Source organism: Anopheles coluzzii, chromosome 3 (genome assembly GCF_943734685.1).
Source record: "Anopheles coluzzii chromosome 3, AcolN3, whole genome shotgun sequence".
In the NCBI taxonomy this organism is placed as follows: Eukaryota; Metazoa; Arthropoda; class Insecta; order Diptera; family Culicidae; genus Anopheles; species Anopheles coluzzii.
In genome coordinates this window covers 6,059,599-6,079,265 of record NC_064671.1, presented here as the reverse complement: position 1 = coordinate 6,079,265, position 19,667 = coordinate 6,059,599, and the positions used below count along the sequence as shown (strand labels likewise).

Below are 19,667 nucleotides of genomic sequence, written 5' to 3'. Positions count from 1 at the left end.
TGGAAACAGTTTTTGTTAGTAATATTTCACACACAAAAGATCACTTCAAATGAACAAAATTGTAGAATACACGCAGCAACAACAAATTCCTAAGGATAGCCAGACGACACAGTCGATGACGTTTCGCAAGATTAATGAGCAAAGCCGCTCGCTCATGTACACGGTTCAACTAAACCGAAACGCGCGTTTTAATGAACTCTTCCTTCCTGTTGCCTTCAATCGGTTGCAATTTCTGCCATCTACAACCCCTATATCGCATCCTCCGCAAAGATCCTCCTGCCATACATTCCGCACCATCTTCGTAGACGATATTTTGCCGCCGACACGGTTGCTAAATCATGTTTGCTGACATTTTGCCGAACCATCATTCGGTGTGTTTTTTTTTTAATTTTCGTTTGCCCTTTTTTGCCAATGTCGTTGGTGAGCATTGCCAAAAACTAATAAACGTAAAGGATACGCCAGAGTGGCGGTGGTCATGTCAGCGAATAACAAGATTACGTAAAGTGAAGTGTTTGTACGACTTATTTGTGCAATGTTAGGAATGAATCATTCGTTTCCGTCAGTTTGGAAAACGAAGAATCAAAATACAGTTAGCGACATTGATCTAGAATTGCATTAGAAATTCAAACTCAATAGCAGAATCTCCATATCTGTGCAGTTGATCGTGAGTTTTATCTCACAGTAAACAAGCTTTTGCTTTACAGGAACATGCTCCTCCTCATCGCTCAATCTTAAATCTCTCTCACATTAGACTCGACTCCACAAGTGCAGTGCCCACCCAGCAACAGCAGTCGTCAGCCAATCAGTGCTCCCCCTGGCTTGCTTCTCGTGTCTGAACATGGAAAATTCCTATAACGGGGAGAGCGCCTTCACCGCACGCTCCCAAACACACACCCAATAAAAAGTATCTACCGCTTCCCACCATTCATAATTCAATCATATCCCCCGTGGCGGGTGTCGGGAGCGCCATGACTCAGGTCATGATTTTCAGTGATACTTTTCCCACCGCCTCGACGACCCCGACGGCCTTAGAGGAGAGTTACGGTCAGGCTTCAACCATTTGGGTCCGACCGACGGATGATTAGCATCAAACTCAATTAACTCGCAGCGATGGTGTGGTGCTGGAGCAGGGTCAGAGTCGTCCAATTTCCCAGGAAAAAACTTCATACAAGTGTGTGAAAAACGGCTCAGACATTCTAGAAGTAATTTGAATTAAGCTGATATATTTCGATATAAACATATACAAAATGCTAAGTTCCTTTCTTGATGGTATTGGACCAATTGGAGTTTTCACTTGCATTCTGTGCACCGTGCATTAGGTGACACTATTAATGAAACTGGTTCTCTCACCAGACGTCACACCTCGAAATGAGGGCACACACATTCTTCTTATGCGCGTCCATGAAGCTCTCTCGAGCAGCGGCAGAACCCCGACGGCGTGCGTACCAGCGGATCATGCACGTCTAATTGAATCAACATCAACGTCGAGAAAGTCAATTGGACGGGACTTTACTGAATCAAGCCAGGGATGGAATGTTTGGGAATTCTCACCCGCAGCTGTAGCAGCAGCCATTATTAGCAGGACACGATTGTCGGCGGCTGTTTGCTTGTTTCCAAACGCACTCTTCCTGCGTTTTTGTGCATGATTTATTCAATAATCTTCAGACAAACGATCAGGGTGGGAGTCCGGGACGATGGGTGCCGTTTTATGACGGTAGGAATTCCGTGTTCTGACAATCACCTTCAACGAAAAGTGGAAATCATGACTAGTTACACTAAGATCACTTAGTGTTAGTGATTTTGTTGTATTTGTGTATACAAAGTTCTTATGTAACGACCCGCACCCGTACTAGTTCCTACGAAAATCATCCACCACCAAACTGTAGCTAAACATCTGCCACGACATGAGGATGAAATACATTATTGCTACTGGGTTTAGTAATGATGATCCTCCTCCTCTTCAAAACACAATTGAAGCGATGATGTTCGGCACTGCTGTTCATTGTTCTTTCGTGGTGTGTATTGTACATAAGATGTCTTGTTTGCATCGCGAGATCTTCATTCGCACATCATGCTCGCGTGTCTTGGAGGTTATTTTTAGCCTGCCAAAAAAAGGTCCCCATCATCATCCCCCGCGTCGTAACCGTGCCGATTGTTTGGGTGAGGATGTAAAAATACCCCCGAATGTGTTGTGTCTTTAACTCTTCCTTTTGATACACACTCAACGTTGGCGCACCTCTATAGTCTACAATTCCCCCCAGGCAGCCGGGAGACGTTTGCCAGAAGTAATGCGTTGCTACAAGCATTTCGCCACACACACGTGGCAAAAACGAGCAAAATATCCGGTGTGAACAAATTTTCTGCTTGCTCTTTGGCAGATACATTTTATCGTTCGATTAATTGCAAACAATTTCGTTGTCAATCGTTTCCGCAGGGGGTGTGTGTGTGTGTGTCTATGGGTCGCTTAACAAACGGTACAAGCCAAGCTACCGTCGTAAAAACATCTTCCTAACGATATCTACACGAGCACCAAAACAAAGTAACTAAGGCAACCAACCGATCTCGTAGTAGCAACCTCTGTCTCTCTTTCTCAGTATCCCTTCAGCCGGTTTGTTTGGGCACGTGTTTTAGTTGGAGATAAAACGTGGCTCGATTCAAGCCAGATTAATTTTTTTCTCGAATGTGGTTTTCTTCCTAATGAAAGTCACACGACGTTCAGTAAGATGACGACGTTGAACTTTAATCAACCGTCGTAGGTTCGTTTCACGAGCAGGTGGTGAAGTGTGTTTTATAGCAGCTATTTACTTACTTTACGATTTGCACATGCGTAAATGATGAGAATTGAGCAAATTGCGCCATACTTGTTAGACAAATAAAGCTTCATATTTTACCATCTCGCCGGGAAAAGGAATAATGACACAGTAACGCAAATGGAGATCAAATAGCTTTGAACCGAAAACACAATGTCGTTCTACGAGCCATAATTTGTAATATAGTACACAAATACTAATGCCACCTCGAGATAGCTACAACACATCCATGTGTGTACGTGTAACTCATTAACATTGGCGACTCACCTCTCACACAATCGCCATAGAACGGGTATGGGATGAGATAGGTAAGCTATTCCGCGTTCCTTAAAACGTTAAGTCATCGATATCTCCTCCGTGCTGCTAGTGTAGCCGGCGTCAATATCAAACACAGGTTTTTTTACTGGCATAACTTCGCCAGCCTACATGGAAACCAGTTGTTTACACGATCACCTTACCATTCCATATTCCATCTAAGGTCATACCAGTGCGTATACGAGAGAAGATTTCAAAACGTTGCAAACTTTTAAATGTTTTTCAAAATTAATCACACTACAAAGCCGCACGTTTTGGGATGTGTAGTTCGTCTTCAGTGCAAACCATCCCCTTCTAGAACAATCCATTGCGCAAACAAACGACCTTGAAATGCCGACTCTTCTAGATTTACATCAAGCTATGACTAAAGCTTTATCTTCGCAAAACCGCCTTCCTGACTCGGCCATCAGCGAGGTGTTGAGCGAGAGTAAATTGCAACTCCACAACCGTTTGTTAATGTATGGAAGGTTGCGCATACCTTCTTAACATTGCGCAATCTCCATTACAGTGCACTACGCACTCCCCCCAGTAGCAGTAGCAGCAGCGGCAAGACCTTTGCAAACCTTCCTCACACCTTGCTCTCTGCAGCTACAGCTTCAGTGGAGCTTCGATGCTGTTACTTGATTCAATGATCGAACAAGATACTCACGTCACGTACTCGAATCAACAACCTAGACAACCTTCATACGAGATACAGTGATCTACACTGATAGCTGATGGAGGAGATTCAAAGTTCATCAGATCACGAGGAAATGTGACGTGGGGACACTGATAATTTTATCTACCATCACATTCCCGGGTCTAACGGAGCACCTTAAACAATTGTATCAATGTGCAATCGTGCGCCCTCTTCTTCTATCATGCCGGCATCCATATACGATTGGCTATTGAGGTGCGATATCTAGAGCATAACGTTGAGAGGAGCCATATTTCAACCATATTTTGCAATCGATGCAGCCCAGTCGCCGTTCCAGATCAGTGGTTGCATCATGAAATCACAGTTGCGAATAACGTTACACTGTGGTTGGTCTCTTTTGAAGACATTATTTTAGACCACTTGTGGAAAGAAGTTGGACCATGTCCTGAAGTGATTTTATATACCATGAAGATGTCATTAATTAAAGCTTGTTTTTTCATTTTACATATAATGAAAGATTTATTCTTTTTTTACTGCTACAAGGGAAAGATATTTTAAAACCAGCTCATAAAAACCACCTTTGGGTATTTAAACCACATTTTTCCAAGAAACCGTCTCAATCTATTTTAAGCAACACGTTTTTCAAACTTTTAATCCCTTCCCGACAGTATGACAATTCGGGGAACTCTGAAATCGATAATGAAGGTGAGACGGTGTAACATTCCTTAGTTTTTTCGGTTTTCTTCACTCCAGAGCAGTAACACCACCATGTTCCATACTCTTCAATTATTGAAGAAGTAACCATGGTAAGAAGGTATCTTGGTATCCCCCGCAGAGAACGAAAGAAAGATTAAGGGTAATGCTTCTAGAATCTTCTGATACGACCTTCAGGCTCACTGCTGTTGGATGGTAAATTCTTCGCTGCTGGATATCGGACCTGCTGAGCCATTCTGTGCGAAGGGAGAATCGATGTTTTCCCTTTCAGAACCGAAATATTTATGTGCACCCTCCGTGTGTATTGAGCTCCAAAGCTTCCCGTTGTGCATCTCATTAGGCGGAATGAAATGGTTTTCCATGTTCATTCTAATCCTAAAAAGCTTTGACACTACTCTCTTCCTTTCGCGATGATTGGAATTACTATTCATTATTCCTTCATTGTTAAACCTGTGTGTTGCAATCATGCCGCTGAATTGAACCGTTTGGGGAAAGGAACCACTCAATACACGCTCCACTGTCGCCTTCCGGACACACATAGACCGTACCCCATGCAAAACCCGGACGGACAGTGTGACACAGACACACGATTGCATGATCCAAGCCCACCAAAGTGCACCGTGACCATCCCCCGTCGTTGTTGCTGCAACACACATTTGCATGTGCGTGCCTTCCGTCCATATACGCCGGGAGTAGCCGTATAGAGCCCCCGCGTGACAGTGGCACAACAAGTTGAGTCAGTTCTGGCAAAGTGTTTGCCATTTCTTTTTCCCAACAAATCACACCACATAAAACTAGGTTAATGCTCAATTTACATAAAATGTAAACGCGCGCAAACGGGCGGAAAAATTGGTCACGTTCTAGGCACGTCGGGCCGGGAAGAAAAGCAGCGGCACCAATGGTGGAAAAAACGCAACGTGTGGCGCTTGCTGCTACTACAAGTGAAATAATTTTCCATGCTTGAAAAATTGAATTACCCGTGCCCGATCCTTGATCTAGTTGGGCAGCAAGCTTGGGAAGAGAGAACTCGAGTTCTGGCACCGATCCAGCGGCACAGTAGTCACGTCCAGGGAAGGTCATCTAATGGAGGGCAGCACGCATAGTTCATGATTACGCTCTCCTGATTTTCGCTTAACTCGCTCTCTGGGTCAGGCAATTGTTTTCCCCAGTGATAATGTGGGTCGAGGACACAAATGTCACACAGCAAAATGGAAAACCGAAGAATTCCATAAAGTTAAAAACGGGTCCAAAATTGTTGCACAACTCGGTCTACCATTTTGGAGTGGATTTAAAGTCGGTCAAACGCATAAATCTCAGCATCCTGGCATAACAAACCACTGGAACATTGGGAACAAGGATATTGGTGCATTTGGCTCTCTGTCGCTTTTACTGGATGATAAAATTAGTCATCTGTTTTACGAAGTATTCTGTAACTGTCTGGAACTGTAAGACTCTAAGATATTCTCACGAGATGACTACAATGTCCCCGCACGTCCACTGTCCCATAAATCATTTGATTTTAGGAAAAAAGGGAACATAAATCCCCATCGAGTCACACCACCCGCCTCTTATCAGGGTTCACTAACACACCTGCTCTCCCGCCCCAAATGCGCCATTTTTACAACCGAGCCTAACGCCGCTCGTATAGCTAATGAAGCTTCAACAAGCAGCCTTGTCGACATTGAGGCACACGACGATAAAAAAAACCCCCGAAGGTCAACTATAATCATCTAAAACCTACACCGCACAACAGTTCCCGAAACGGTGCATGCGCAACTAGTTTACGACTCCAGCGGGACAACCAACAGCCAGGGGAAGAGTACAGCAACAAGAGGAACATCAATTTCGTGCATCAAAAAATTAGACACGATAATAATTCTACCTTCTTTCCACCTCAACAAGAAAGCTAGCCCAAGAACCTTGCTGTTAGTTTGTGACCTTGGGCAAAGTTCAGCCGGTAGGCGGCTTGTGTGTTGCACATTATTCAAAAAGCCGTAACGATACAGCAGCTCGAGCCAGCGCTAAACACACCGGACGACGCCTGAACGGACGATGATGGTTGACCTTTTGTTGGAGGACTTTGGGACACTGAAATTGTGGCACGCAAATAATGCCTCACGTGATGGGAAACAGACGGGACTCACGGGAACATGACTTGTAGCGTGATAGAGCTCCAGAAACCCTAAACAGCAGGGAACGAGAACAGGGACACGAGAAAGGGGCATTAAGGCACACCAGCGGGAGTGTATTTGTTGCTTTATTGATTCATTTTTAATGCTTCTGTTGAGGGAAGAAAATTGAATTTAATGTGTAAATGCCACATGGTAGAATAAATCAACCCCAACAACTTTTCATCCAACTTCCATCACAATCTTTTGAAAATTCAAAACATAAAACACACAACGCTATCAGTGGAATTCCACAAGACGATGCTTTTTTGCAGTTCGGTAACAAGAGAGCACATGCAAAGAAGCCATCTTATCAGTGAATTGATGCTCGCACACCCCACTGTACAAATCATCATTGGCTTTACGGTAGGAGAGCTGACTCACCAGGGGCTGAGACTTTAGCTGTAACACGTAACGATCGCAATCGTTAATGCCAATGACCAATCCCATTGTCTGTGATTGTAGCAGACTGTAACAAGATAACGCTTCCAGATATTCCCCAACAAAGATGCAAAAAGAAGCATTTTAAGGAGGGATGATGCACTTTGATGCATTCCCTAACATTCCAATCTATTCTACGTCCAAAGCATAACAGGCAGCAGAGACGGCACAACCGAGAAAACATAATTTCCCTCCCCAAACCTTGCTGCATCATGGGAGGTTGAAGAACCGGTTTGACCACTTTTATTTTCACATCCACGGAATGTTCTCCACAAGTCCAATGTTTCAAAATACAGCCGTTGAGGAGAAGGCCTGATTTTTGATGCACATAGCTGCATACGAAAGCACATAGGCAGAGACAGGGTTTGGCTTTGGGAACTTGGTTTAACATTGAAACTGGCATTTTTTAAACTGTTCCTCCAGCTTTCAGGGTCAGAAATGTCGAAACCAGTGACAGGTATGGGACCCGTCAAGATCAGGTTAGATACATTCGGTAAGATATTCGACGTCTTATCATATATTATTTCGACGAATTGAAGCACACGAGATACAGCGCTACGGGTGTCACGCCATGGAAAGTGTGGGGAAGGGGGAGTGATAAGATAGGACGAAGCATGGTGAACATTTCTCCCATACCATGATCAGTATTGAGCTCTATTTTGAGTAGTAGAAACACAATTCCCTGGGAAGCTTTCTCTCTCTCTCTCGGACGCTTTTGTCCCTCTCAGCTAATTTATTCCCATTAATTCATCTTTAAACAGTCCACATCACGCAAACCAAACATTCCTTATCAGCTCGCGGGAACTCTCACGTGTGTCAGTGGTGCCTTGCCTTCCTTACTGACGACAGTAAGCAGACCAAGAAGTGACCGATGGTCTGACGACGACTCAGCAACGGCCTCCAGGCGAGACACAGATATATCATTGTTGCGTGTCTCTTTTGCTCGCGCAAGTTTCTTTGTTTCAAATGCTGACGTATGAGACTCGGGTTGGTGTGGTGCATGGTGGTTCTTCCCTCTGTACACTTCACTACAAGGTAAAGGCATGTAATTCAAATTGTACCTCATCACTCATCATCGCTCCCACCCGGTAAGAGATAAGGGAGGTGGTGTGTGACGCGTAGAGCCAGGACAAGCCAGCAAACGATGACATGTGTACAAAATCTTTCTATTTCTATCTGCTTGCTTCCCTCCTCCACCCAAAGCAAAACGTGGAAAATGGACCGGTCAAGGTGCATCAGTCAAAAGAGTAAACTTTGCCCGAGATGCTTGGTGGTTGGCTTTCACTGGGTCCAGTTTCCATTCCACCGCGACCGGTACACACACGCACCAAGCAACAATGGTAAAGGGAAGATTAATGTTGGACACACGAGGCAAGCTTGCGCAAACTCGGCCATCTCAGATGTCGTTCGTTTACACAGCTGTTTTTCGCCTGGGTTTTTAAAGTGCACTCCAGATTGGATTAACCGTGAGTTTGCTTGAGTGTGAAAGTAAACGTCCGCCAGCAGATAAATTAAGGCAGCGTTACTTAAATATAAAGAAAAAGCTCATTTGTGCCATTTTTGGACAGCATTTTGCACAGACAGCAGATGATTCATTCGTTCAACAGCTTGAGTTACCGGTGCAATGGAACAAGACGGTGCTTCTAAAGGAACAAGACGGACAGGATGTGATGCATTCGATGGACAAAATCCGATAAGCAGCAGCAGCGATGATGGGATGACACTTGTGTTTTTTTCGGGTTAAACTGTCAATCTCACGAATATTACTTTCACCCAACCCACCCTAACTGTTTGCTCGCTTTTTATCGTAGTTTTTCGTCATATTTCTTCGGCACGAAATCAAACTGATAAACACACTGCACACGAACGATAACAAACTTATGAGACACATGTCGCTCCTCCAGGAGGGGGAAAAACCTAAACAAGTTTTTGGCAATTGGACACCATTTTCGCAACGCGCTGCACTCGTGAACACACGGGTGCACTTTCCTCATCCCTATGCCACCTTCCCTTTCTCTCCTAAAACAACACCTTGACTCGTATGTATATGTTGTTTGTGCATGTGGAACATCCGCCAAAAAAACTCCCCAAACCATCAGCGCGCAGTTCGTGCGTGATTGGCATTTCAGTTTTGGGTTTTTTGTTTGTTTTTTTTTCAAAATATTCCAAAAATAAATCACCAATTGCGCTTTCATTTATAACAGAAGCACACACACACACACGATGGGCTTGACGTCGTCGTCACTGGGCCCCATCGATGATGGTAAAAATGATGAATGAATAATCGTTCCACTGGCAATACTTTTACCCCTTTGCCTACGCCTAATCAGGTTTTCTTTACTTTCGGTAGACATCATCACCTTAGCCTGACGAACAAGTTGCTCAATGCTGTCAATACCGCAGAGAGAGAGAGAGAGAGAGTTCATTCATTTAAAAGGTCAAAAACGCAATGCAGGAAATGAAATAAAAATAATGCCAAAGCTCGATCGATGTCGAGGGAATGGTAATTTAATAATCATTACCAATCAGAATGCGTAAAAAGCGACACAAAAAATCCTAAAAATTAGATTGAAACACACGGGAAGGTTCTCTAATGCCACAGCAATCAATAAGAGGACGTTAGCAAGAAAGAAAACAATGAATTGGGACACTTTTGTCGATACGCTTCCGTCCCGGTGGAAGACACCTCATCATGCTTACTTTGGCCTCTGTGCACAACGATGACTTCACCTCCAACCTGCCTTCCCCCCCTCCCCCACCTTGGATTGGCAGGTGTCATTCCCAGGCCTTACTTACTGTTCCTAAAAATGCCAATGACGACAACTTCTTGCCGCCTTTGTGTGTGAACATCAGCTGAGCTGACTCAGATGAGTCAGTCGAATTCTTCAACTGGAACTTTGCAACGCAATAGCCCTCATAGGATATCGTGTTTTTTTTCTTAAACCATAACATAAAACAGCTTGAGATGTTTATTCCCACACGAGTCGGCTACGGAAGGAAGCATCAGCGCAATGACGTCATCGCAATCATCCGTGTCTATTGACCCCGCAGAGGACATTCCAGGGATGAGGGCTTGTTCGTTATTTTTACGACAAAAAAACCCTTCTATCCTGTTTTATCCCCCAACAAACAATCGAACCACTCCTCCAGAAAGAGTTGTAAAATCGATACTATGGGGACTATGTGTAGGGTGGGTGGTGTTCCCTGAACCAACCAAGAGCCAAGCCACCAGTTGCAAAAACACACACACACACCAGAGCCGGAAGCGCATTTTGTGCAGTGTGGTAGAAAGATGAGCCACGGGAAGCTTTCCAACAGCCGAACGAAGAACACGACACAATGCCAAACACGCAGTTCCGCCATACACCGAACGTTCGAGGGCAACGGAAACTGCGCAGTCGCACGAATTTGGGCTGTCGGCCTGTCGGAAAAAGCGTTCGACCCGGGTCGTGGTACCAAGACACAAGGACCAAACACGAGACCGGGAGCTTCCAGTGTTTTCCTTCATGGGGCCATTCCACTCTGCGGGGATTGCGAAATGCAAACGCACACCACCATTAAACAGCTGATGCTCGGTACCAACACAAGCACACAACAGAGTACACACACCACACCATTTTGGACCGAGATCCTAGCAGACGGAAGCACGAAAGGTAAGAAGAAAACGAGGAAAACGTGCTTAGTTCCTTAATTTGCTAACCATTAGGGACACGCATCGTGCATGGCGGTCTTGTGTTAGGCAACGTGCCCTTTGAGTAGTCGTCGCTTAGACACATTGAAATGGCAGCTTGGCAGCTTGTGTGGTGCGTGTGATAAAAGGACATGCCACGTGATTAAATGTCGCTTGGTATATTCCAGGGAAGTATCTCTACATACCACACACTTTTTACGGCGTTAGTCACCCGTTGTAATGAAACCAAGATTCCAACGCCATTAGAATGACTCAGTTAAATTAAAATAAAACATAAAAACACTTCCAATCAAAAGGTCACGCTCTCGTATTCTAGATAAGAGTCCTTCCTCTAGGGCCAGAATCCCAAACAAAACTCCGCATGATACAATCCAGTTCCAACCAGAAGAAAGGCGGTTTCGCTCATTATCAGAGAGAACTTGCCGCCACGGCAGCAGAGTCATCTTACGGATGACTGCCGCTCAGACAAACCCATTGAATGCTGAACAAAACGCGCCATCTTCTGCTTCAAGTGTACAACGCGTACTTGAGCATGCAAACAGCAAAGAGTAAAAGAGTAAAAGTGTGTTTGTGTGGCTCTGCAAGCACTTACTCGTGTATACGAAGAAAGTGCTCTATCTTAAACTTTCCCAACCCAAACAACGCTCCCTCCGCTTTTCTTGGTGTTGTTCTCCAACACGAATTGGTGGGGAAATTTCTATTTCTACTGTACTGCGCCCTCCCCATTGCACACAAAACAACAACCAAACATTGCACACAAGAAACGCCGGCAGGGGGTGAGCGAAATGAAAGATGCGCCCGATACCGGCTGGCGGCTGGTGTGTTTTCGCGGATCGATTTCGACCATCCGACGAGAGCAACGAAATTGGTACACAAAACACCAACATCTCCACCACCACCACCACAAACATGGTGAGGTTTTGCTGCTCGAACTGGGGTTTCCCCTGTAGCGATCGTTCCAGACGTTTCTCTGATGGCCACCAGAAGCCGTGCGAAGGTTGTGCAGAGTGTGTATGGCCCAACACACACGCACACCACACATAATGAATGCACGATTACTATCGACCAGCCAAAGTGACCGAAGGTGTACTACTGCGCCATAGCGCCAAAAACCGATCGATTGTTTGTTTTTTGGAGACCACATTTCCAATTCTTCCAGGGTGGTTTTGCTGTTGACTCAGATATCATTTCGCCGGTACTACTTCTTTGGAAGGTACAACCTTCAAATCGCAAATTCGGTATTAGGACCACTGTCAGCCTTTTCGGGGGGGAAACGATGCAAGACGTACGACATCGTTTACTTGCGACAGCAGGGAGGTGATCACGTCTCACCAGCAAGCGCATTGGGAGGTCAGTGGATGATGGAATACCTGCTATAGGCATATTCGTGAATAACTGAAGGAAAGATCACTACGGTTGAAGTACTGCGATGTTGAAACCATCCATCGTCATTTGCTTGTCAACAGCACGATTTCAGGGCTTCCCCATTGGGAGGACGCTGGTGTCGTCTCCGTGTCATGGTTGGAATAATAAATCGTGCTTTTGAAGATCACAGGGAGATACTGCGTTGTGCTGCATTTCATTGGAAGAGGTAAATTGATTGTTTTGTTTAAGTACAAACCAAGGATTATCTAGCGTCAACTAGGTAGTTGGAAGTCAGTACTTTATGTAAGATCAGTATGTCATATTAGTACCTCAAAGTTTGACCACGTACACCCTAATTACGTTTGCCTTTTTGGACAACCTGTTTCTCCCCCCAAAGGCGTAACAATGTTTTAGAATGGGAAACACCAAGTCGAAATCCAATTACATCAACACACGTAACACTACTTGCCCAGGAAGCGTGCTTGCTGTGTCTAGTTTCTCAATTTCTGTGGGTTAAATACACTATATGACAACTTCGATCGATAGTGAGCTTTTTTGCCAATAGAAGGGCACTGTGGTGATGGTAGTGGTGGTGTATGCACATTGTAATTTTCTCCTCGTCCCTACCCTTACACCCCAAGGCAAGGCAAGGCGAGCAAGCAGGTGTGCCCATATGTCAACACGTGCCTAACGACACGCAGCCATGAACGAATGCAACATGTGACCACCACTGGCCGTCGAGACTACCTGCAACCAATATTCCAATAAGTTCGCGGTGCCCAAAATCAGCTTAAAAACTAACAAGCCAAGACGGGTCCACACGTTTTCGGTGACCGTTAGAGGTGATTTTTTTTTGCACACATCAGGGACACATTGCCTTTAACATGGACACTCTCTAAAAACCCCGTGGCTTGGAAGGGAAACTAATATGCGACTTGGCAGCCCCTATTTCTTCTTATAATAAGGTTTTGAATAGTGGTAGATAGCACATCTCTATGCCACAGACAACCGTGATGCCTTAACAGCTTGACTGATACACTATTGATCTTGAAGTTTGTTATACTCCAAGTTTGCAAAATAGGCATCCATACTGCATAATAGCGCAAGATCTTGTATTGATGCGCAAACTAAGCCACAGCAAACCTCTATTCCCTAAGGTACAATAAGCAGGAGCTGTAATAATTACTACTTTATCAAAAGTATCATACGATGACTAGAAGATTCCAATGCTGTGTACGCATTATTGACAGTCTGCTCCATCTCGCTTAGGTAATAGAGACGTGGCATACCGTAAAGGGTACGTAACCTTATCGACTATTTGATAATTAGATTATCGGTCAGCCTGAAACTAGAGCGTAGACGCCAACAACCCACTCCCCCACTGTTATTGCATCTCCTTCCAACATTCAAGAATCTCAACAATCCAACAGCGAACGACAACGACGAGCTGTGCAAATCTCAATCGCACGCGGGATTGCGCCATGAGTCATCCAATGAAACGGAGCCATAACATTCTAGCCACTCGCGCACGCGGAAGCAAAGTTGGTTTCAAGTTACAAACCACGCCACATCGCAACGGGCGCAACGATGAAAAGAACATTCCGCTTAGTGGCGTAGTAGTAGTTTGCTGCTTCAAAGCAACGTAGATTAAAACAAAGCACAGCAAAGCATTTGATAGCCAGTGCGGAGGGTGATAAGAAAGGAAGATTGATAAAGCAACGTTTATCATACATATTGAGTGTTTGTTTGTTTTTTTTCGGGGAAATGTTATAGATAGTGCACCACCGTCTATTTTTATCCACAAGCAGATTGTTTCATTCCAACTTTTATCGCTTGTTTGATAACAATGTTCATCCATAATAATTTACATCCCCCCGACACCGACACCGGTAGCACCGCACCGAAGGTATAACAAACGAAAGATACTACATTAGCACCTAATATAACGTAACAAACAACGCGATGATCAAAAAACCCCGGGCGCCATCACTGTCCCCGCGGCCCTTCTTATTAGACAGCGCGTGCGAGAAGTAGTAAAATCACGATAAGGTACTACACACCATCAGGCGACCGCGCTAATTGACCCTTTTCAATTGGCATTTCCCTTTGGTGTGCCCCCCGCCAACCCGTATGGCGGAACAAAATGCGCGTAGCCAGCCACACACGCGTAGAGTGCGGTCCACTTGCGTCAGCCGTCCCCATGTGTCCATTGCGGGAGTGTCGTGCTACGTTAACCTGGCGCAAATAGTACACTACGCTAGCCGACCGATTTCACTTCCTGTAATGCTCTGTGCGCACGCCAGTGTCGCCAACGGTACATGATTATGTGCGAATTGCGCGAGCCGGGGCGAAGAACGCAATGAAATTGATAGATTTTCATTACCTCTTCAATAGGCCAGCCACATCCCGGAAATTGTATTACGAAGGTTCCACCATCCAAAAGTCTCACAGCCAACGTAAAGTGAGCACCTTAATTCCGTCTACTTTAAGGATGAAACCTAATTTGCAAGCCCATACCCTCCCCGGGGGCAGAACCGAGAAGGTGGCCGCAAAGATTGAAATTGGTAATAATTGAATTAGTGGTTGGGCTTCGGTCCTCCAAGGCATTCCGAAGCCATTTCGCTGTGTCCGGGAATTAACGTACACTTTACTCTTCCAGCCAGCGTCTGGCACACCCAGCGGCGTCGGGAAGTCAGACAACTTTTGGCTTCTACACCTCGTCCCTCTGTCGCACGTACTTTAATTTGTACTAAATCACGTGATCTCACGCGACCAAACAGACAGCTAAAATTACATGGTGTTAAAACGTGGACGATGGACAGTGCGAAGAATCGTTGGTTTTAACGCCAGAATCGCCAATCGGTGGTGTGTTTTTCGCTCGTTGCATTCCGAAGCCAATTCTGGGCACTAATCTGTGCGTTTCGTATTTATCGGACCGAATCCATTACATGTGTTGTGTGTTTATGTCTCGGCTCTTAGTCTTGGAACCAATGTATCCTTCTAGAAACGACGATTCAAGGACGATAATTCGATGTGCGGTCAGTTGCTTAAAATACGGCGAAAAATCGATGTGAAAGAGCGAAATTGAATCCAGCGGTAGCATGTAATTGATATCGGAGGAATATTCTAGACATGCAATGGGCGCCAACCTGCCGCCACCGTACTCCCCCACTCCCCAAGGATCGATGTACATAGACACCCAATACATCACGCCAACGTTTTCTTTATGGTCGCGATGAAAGTTCAACACCGACCGAGGGGAAACAACAACCACCGGACCAAAAGCCAGCTTGCGGACACACACACAAACACATGTTGGCTTCCATTTTACCCATGACCCACTTCGATTCTAAGCCGATAATGTGTCATCGCGATCGTTGAAGTGCATATCCATTACTGGGGTGGTGTAAAAGCACACGCCAAACACTACCAAGGCTCACCCACATACACAGAAAGTGTCCTTTGGGCTCGCGTAGTTCCCGGTGGAGTGCTTAGAATAGTTGTCCTCGATACGGAAGAATGGGTGAAGGTCTGGAGTGTCCATTTTTCATCAAAATTACAACCCGTCATGCGAAGGCTAGTAATTTTGTTCACTTATTTGATACTTTGAGCGCAACTGCACAGGCACACTCCCTTCTAAATTACTTATCGCAAGCCGTCAGAACATTTACCGGTGTTCACTCAAACAGCTCACACCTGCATGATGCATCGCAATTGTGCGCAAACATTGATAAGAAGGGTGGACACGATTAAACACCATCGATAGTGAAACACCTGCAAACAGCTTGAGCTGCAATCTGATCTATCCGCTTCCTCATCCAAAGCAAACACAACACGCCGTCCTTGTACATTGTAAATGAATCATTTTCGAAAAGGGAGTCGATTAAAAATGGTTTTACGATAACGACGAACCACTCTTTCGCTCCGGAATTCATTCCCATTTTTAGCAATGACTCAGTATATTTCAATGGCAATTGGCGATTGTTAATGGCCTTTTCTCTCAATAGTAGGTGGATTGGATGAGCTGTTAACAGGACGTGATCGTAGAAAAAAAACGCGTCGCCATTTAGGGTCGCTTTTGATCGGCTTTTGATGGTATTCCGGAACCTCCGGGGCTCTTATCAAAATGGTTCTTCGTATCGATGACATCAATCTGCATCAAAGGCAAAAACGACAGGTCGAATGATATTGGTATTTGAAATGGGGAATGCATTTGGGGTGGTTGGGGGCACAGGGCACAAAGGATGAGAAACGTTTTCTACATTTCTCCATCGTCCAACAAATCGTTTGCCATCGCTTATCGAGCTGCGAGCTGTGTTGGGCTGTCGTTTGTGTGCCTAAACGTTTATCGAACGTACGCCACCATCACATCAGCCCCACACTACGTCCCTCTATCGACCGCATAATATGCATTTGATTCGCTCGATTAACACCCGGCCGTAGGGAATGAAAAATCATGTTTACAGTAACAATTGCTACACACGACTGACCGGTAAAAATCACAATTTTCTTCTCTTCTTCATCACGCTGCCCAACCCCGAATGGTTGTGAAATGCGTCTTTGGCAAATAGTGGAACACTCAAATTGGAGCTGCTTTTAGACAGTTTAGCAGATTTCTGCAACACACATCCGCGACTCAAAATCACAACTCGCGTCGACTTTGGTCATCCGTGTCAAGCGTGACGAAGCGGAGATGTAAAAGACGTAGTAAAGCATGCCGCATGAAAACTATTCGCAACATCGATGGTTCTGGACGGTGAAACCAATTTTTGGACCATGATGTTTTGTCCAAGCCAGAAGCCACGCTTTGCCAATGCCACCGGGGGAATTGTTTCCGTCTTTTCAGCCTTCATTTTAGTATTTTTTATTTTTCTAAGGCTTCATTGCTTCCTAGCTTCTCCCATGTTATCCAAGCGAATTAAATAAAAAAAGAATAAATAGTTATCTTGCATTCCACAACCCCCCCTCCTTCCGAAGGGTTCAAGTGTTTGGGTGTGTTTGTTTTCACCAGCCGGAGGCCAGTCACTTTTCAAACATAACATTTTTCCAGCCATTGCATTCCGAGGAGCGCTGTAGAGCAAACGGCACACAAAAAAAACCTCCCAAGCCCCCCCTCACGCGCGGATTGACCTCCATATGCAATGTGTGGTTGTGTGTGCGCTCACACACACACATCCAAACGGTCGATGTGGTATGATGTTGTGTTGCGCTTTGCGCACTAGCGAACAGAGCAAACAGTGCTTGGCTTGGCACTCGTTAGTTAGTTGGGCGGCTAGACATGATGGGGAGGATGGGGAGGAGGGATCCAATTAGGGAGCCCAAGCCCCCCAAAAGCACCTTTGCAAGTTGGTGCTGCTGCTCATCCTTCCCCCAACTAACACGAGCCGGAATGGCGGAATGGCGAAATGGAAAAAGGAAAAACTAAAACCGTTGAATTCGCCAAGCGCCATAAATCGTGACGTCAAACGCGCAAACCAGCAGCAGACACACACCGCCTTGTATCTATGTATGCGCGCGGTACACACACGCACGTAGCGCTTTTGCATGACCTTTGTGGTGGTGAGACACGACAGGTGCTATGCTACACACACTACTGTACGTACCTTCTCTATTGGCATCATGCAAATTGCACAGAGGTAGAAGGAAAAGATGCTGCAACAAGGACCACAGAGAGTGTTGTTTACAAACATGCACCTCAACGATAGCGGAAAGGTTGCATCGATGCACTTTTTCAAGCGGGATGATATTTGCATAATATGTATGCAGTGAGTTTGTGTGCGGAATGGTTTGCTGAACTGTTGACAGACACATTGGCTCTAATGTATCACATTTCATAATAAAGCACCCGCCGAGGTACTGCTTAGCATCAGTTCGCGATATCGAATTTCCATGCAACTGTGTCTTTTCCGCTGTCCCTGAATTATTTAATTCATTCGATCTTTTTAAAAAACCTTTACCTAAAAATATAATGTATAAATCATCAGCACCGCAGTGACACAGTGGACCCTCCCTTCCCGCTCGCGCGCACTCACCTGATCAATCAGTAAGCTCCCAAGGACGAGCAGCGGAACAAAGAACCAGCAGGCGGCGGTGGACGATGATTGCCTTCGGTTGCAGGACGTCGCTTTGCCCGTTCCGGCTGCTGCTGCCGCTTCTGATGGGCAAGCAGCTCGTCGAGTGTTGCCGCTAATCATTTTCATTTCTTTCCGCACGATTGCATCTATTGCCACTTTCTATCGAACACCTTCTCTGCTGATGGCCGACTTTCCTACCCAGCCTTTCGGGGGCGGAGGCGATGGAGGACGAGGTCTGAGCCTCTCTTTACCGTCGGAGAATACACCCCTGGCTCTCCCACACAACGGTTACTCGTCGGCTACTAAATGGTGCACAACTTTGTTTCTTAATCACACTTCATACAGTACACAAACACACGCGCGTACGCACAAACACACTAAAAAAGAGATGCTGTAAAAACAGGTAGGCAGAACATGGTATAAGAAATAAGTGGTAAGAAATGGAATTGAACGCACACACACACACGCAAACGCGCACACAAGGAACATTCACTTGAAAATGCAATCGAAAATCGGAAAATCGGTGGCCGCGCTTTCCCGTTTCGCTCAGGTTGCTTTGTTTTTCTTTATCGCTTTTGCTTTAACCCCACCCCTTACCCGTGACACGGAGCGACGGTAACGAAAGCGACATTGATTTCTCAATCGATATCTAGACGGTGGCAGACCGCACCGAGGCCGCCTGCGGCCATTTGCGTGAAGCAAAAACTTCGCTTCGCGAGTGAGAAAATCTTTTCCAATTTTTACAATGCAATCCACGCGCTTCGTTGCGACACGCCACACTCACAATATTTCTTCACTCGTGGTTTGACTGTTTGCTCCGCTCTTTCGCAGAAAAAGGCTGGCATTTAAAGATACTCCGCCATTTGCAGGAGCACCCCCACTTAGAGAAAGAGGGAAAAAAGACAAACGTTGCACCACACCTTGATTCTAAGCAAAACGAAGCAGCTTTGTGCTTCTTCTCCTACACGCTCGAACGACGAGCCGTTTCCGTTTTCTGGTGTGTGTTTTTAGCTGCATGCACTACAAACAGGAGCCGCACACACTTTCGGCAAGGGGCTGAACGTTTAAGCTAAAGTGTGAAAATTTGCTCGCGAAAAGACGACGGACGACGCGCACGCACACCCACCTTGGTCGAGCACAACTTTTTTTCTGTTTGCCTGTTTCGGTTTCGGCCGTTTGACGTATGTGCAGCGTTTGACAAAGCGCCAATTATGACCAGTTCGGTGGTTCACTGTCCATTTTGACCGGAGAGCGACGATGAGTTATCCACAGTGGTTGAATTATGGGATATTTGTCCTATTGAATGAACAGCTCTCGCCCATAGTCCATACAGGTGATGAGGAAATTCGATAAAACTAATTTAAAAAAGAAAAATTATTCTCAAACCGTTTCAAACCCTATTTAAATAATCTAAAACAAGAAAAGCCTTTCTTTTGCAATCATTTTGGTCAC

At 45.4% G+C, this 19,667-nt stretch overlaps 1 protein-coding gene across 6 annotated transcripts in view; it reads right to left on the bottom strand.

The window, feature by feature from the left end:
- LOC120958945 (NPC intracellular cholesterol transporter 1) overlaps positions 1-19,548 on the bottom strand; it is a 38,130-nt gene extending 18,582 nt beyond the window's left edge. For 4 of the 6 annotated variants that reach the window (XM_049610625.1, XM_040382038.2, XM_040382039.2 and 1 more), the window contains exons 1-2: positions 19,134-19,548; positions 18,174-18,606 (exon numbers count right to left, since the gene is read on the bottom strand). In XM_049610625.1, coding sequence (XP_049466582.1) covers positions 18,174-18,341 — 168 coding nt within the window. In that variant the 5' untranslated portion in view covers positions 18,342-18,606; positions 19,134-19,548. The remainder of the gene's footprint in view (positions 1-18,173; positions 18,607-19,133) is intronic. The other 2 variants (XM_040382037.2, XM_049610626.1) reach the window with 2 other exon arrangements.
- Between the last annotated feature and the right edge of the window lie 119 nt (positions 19,549-19,667).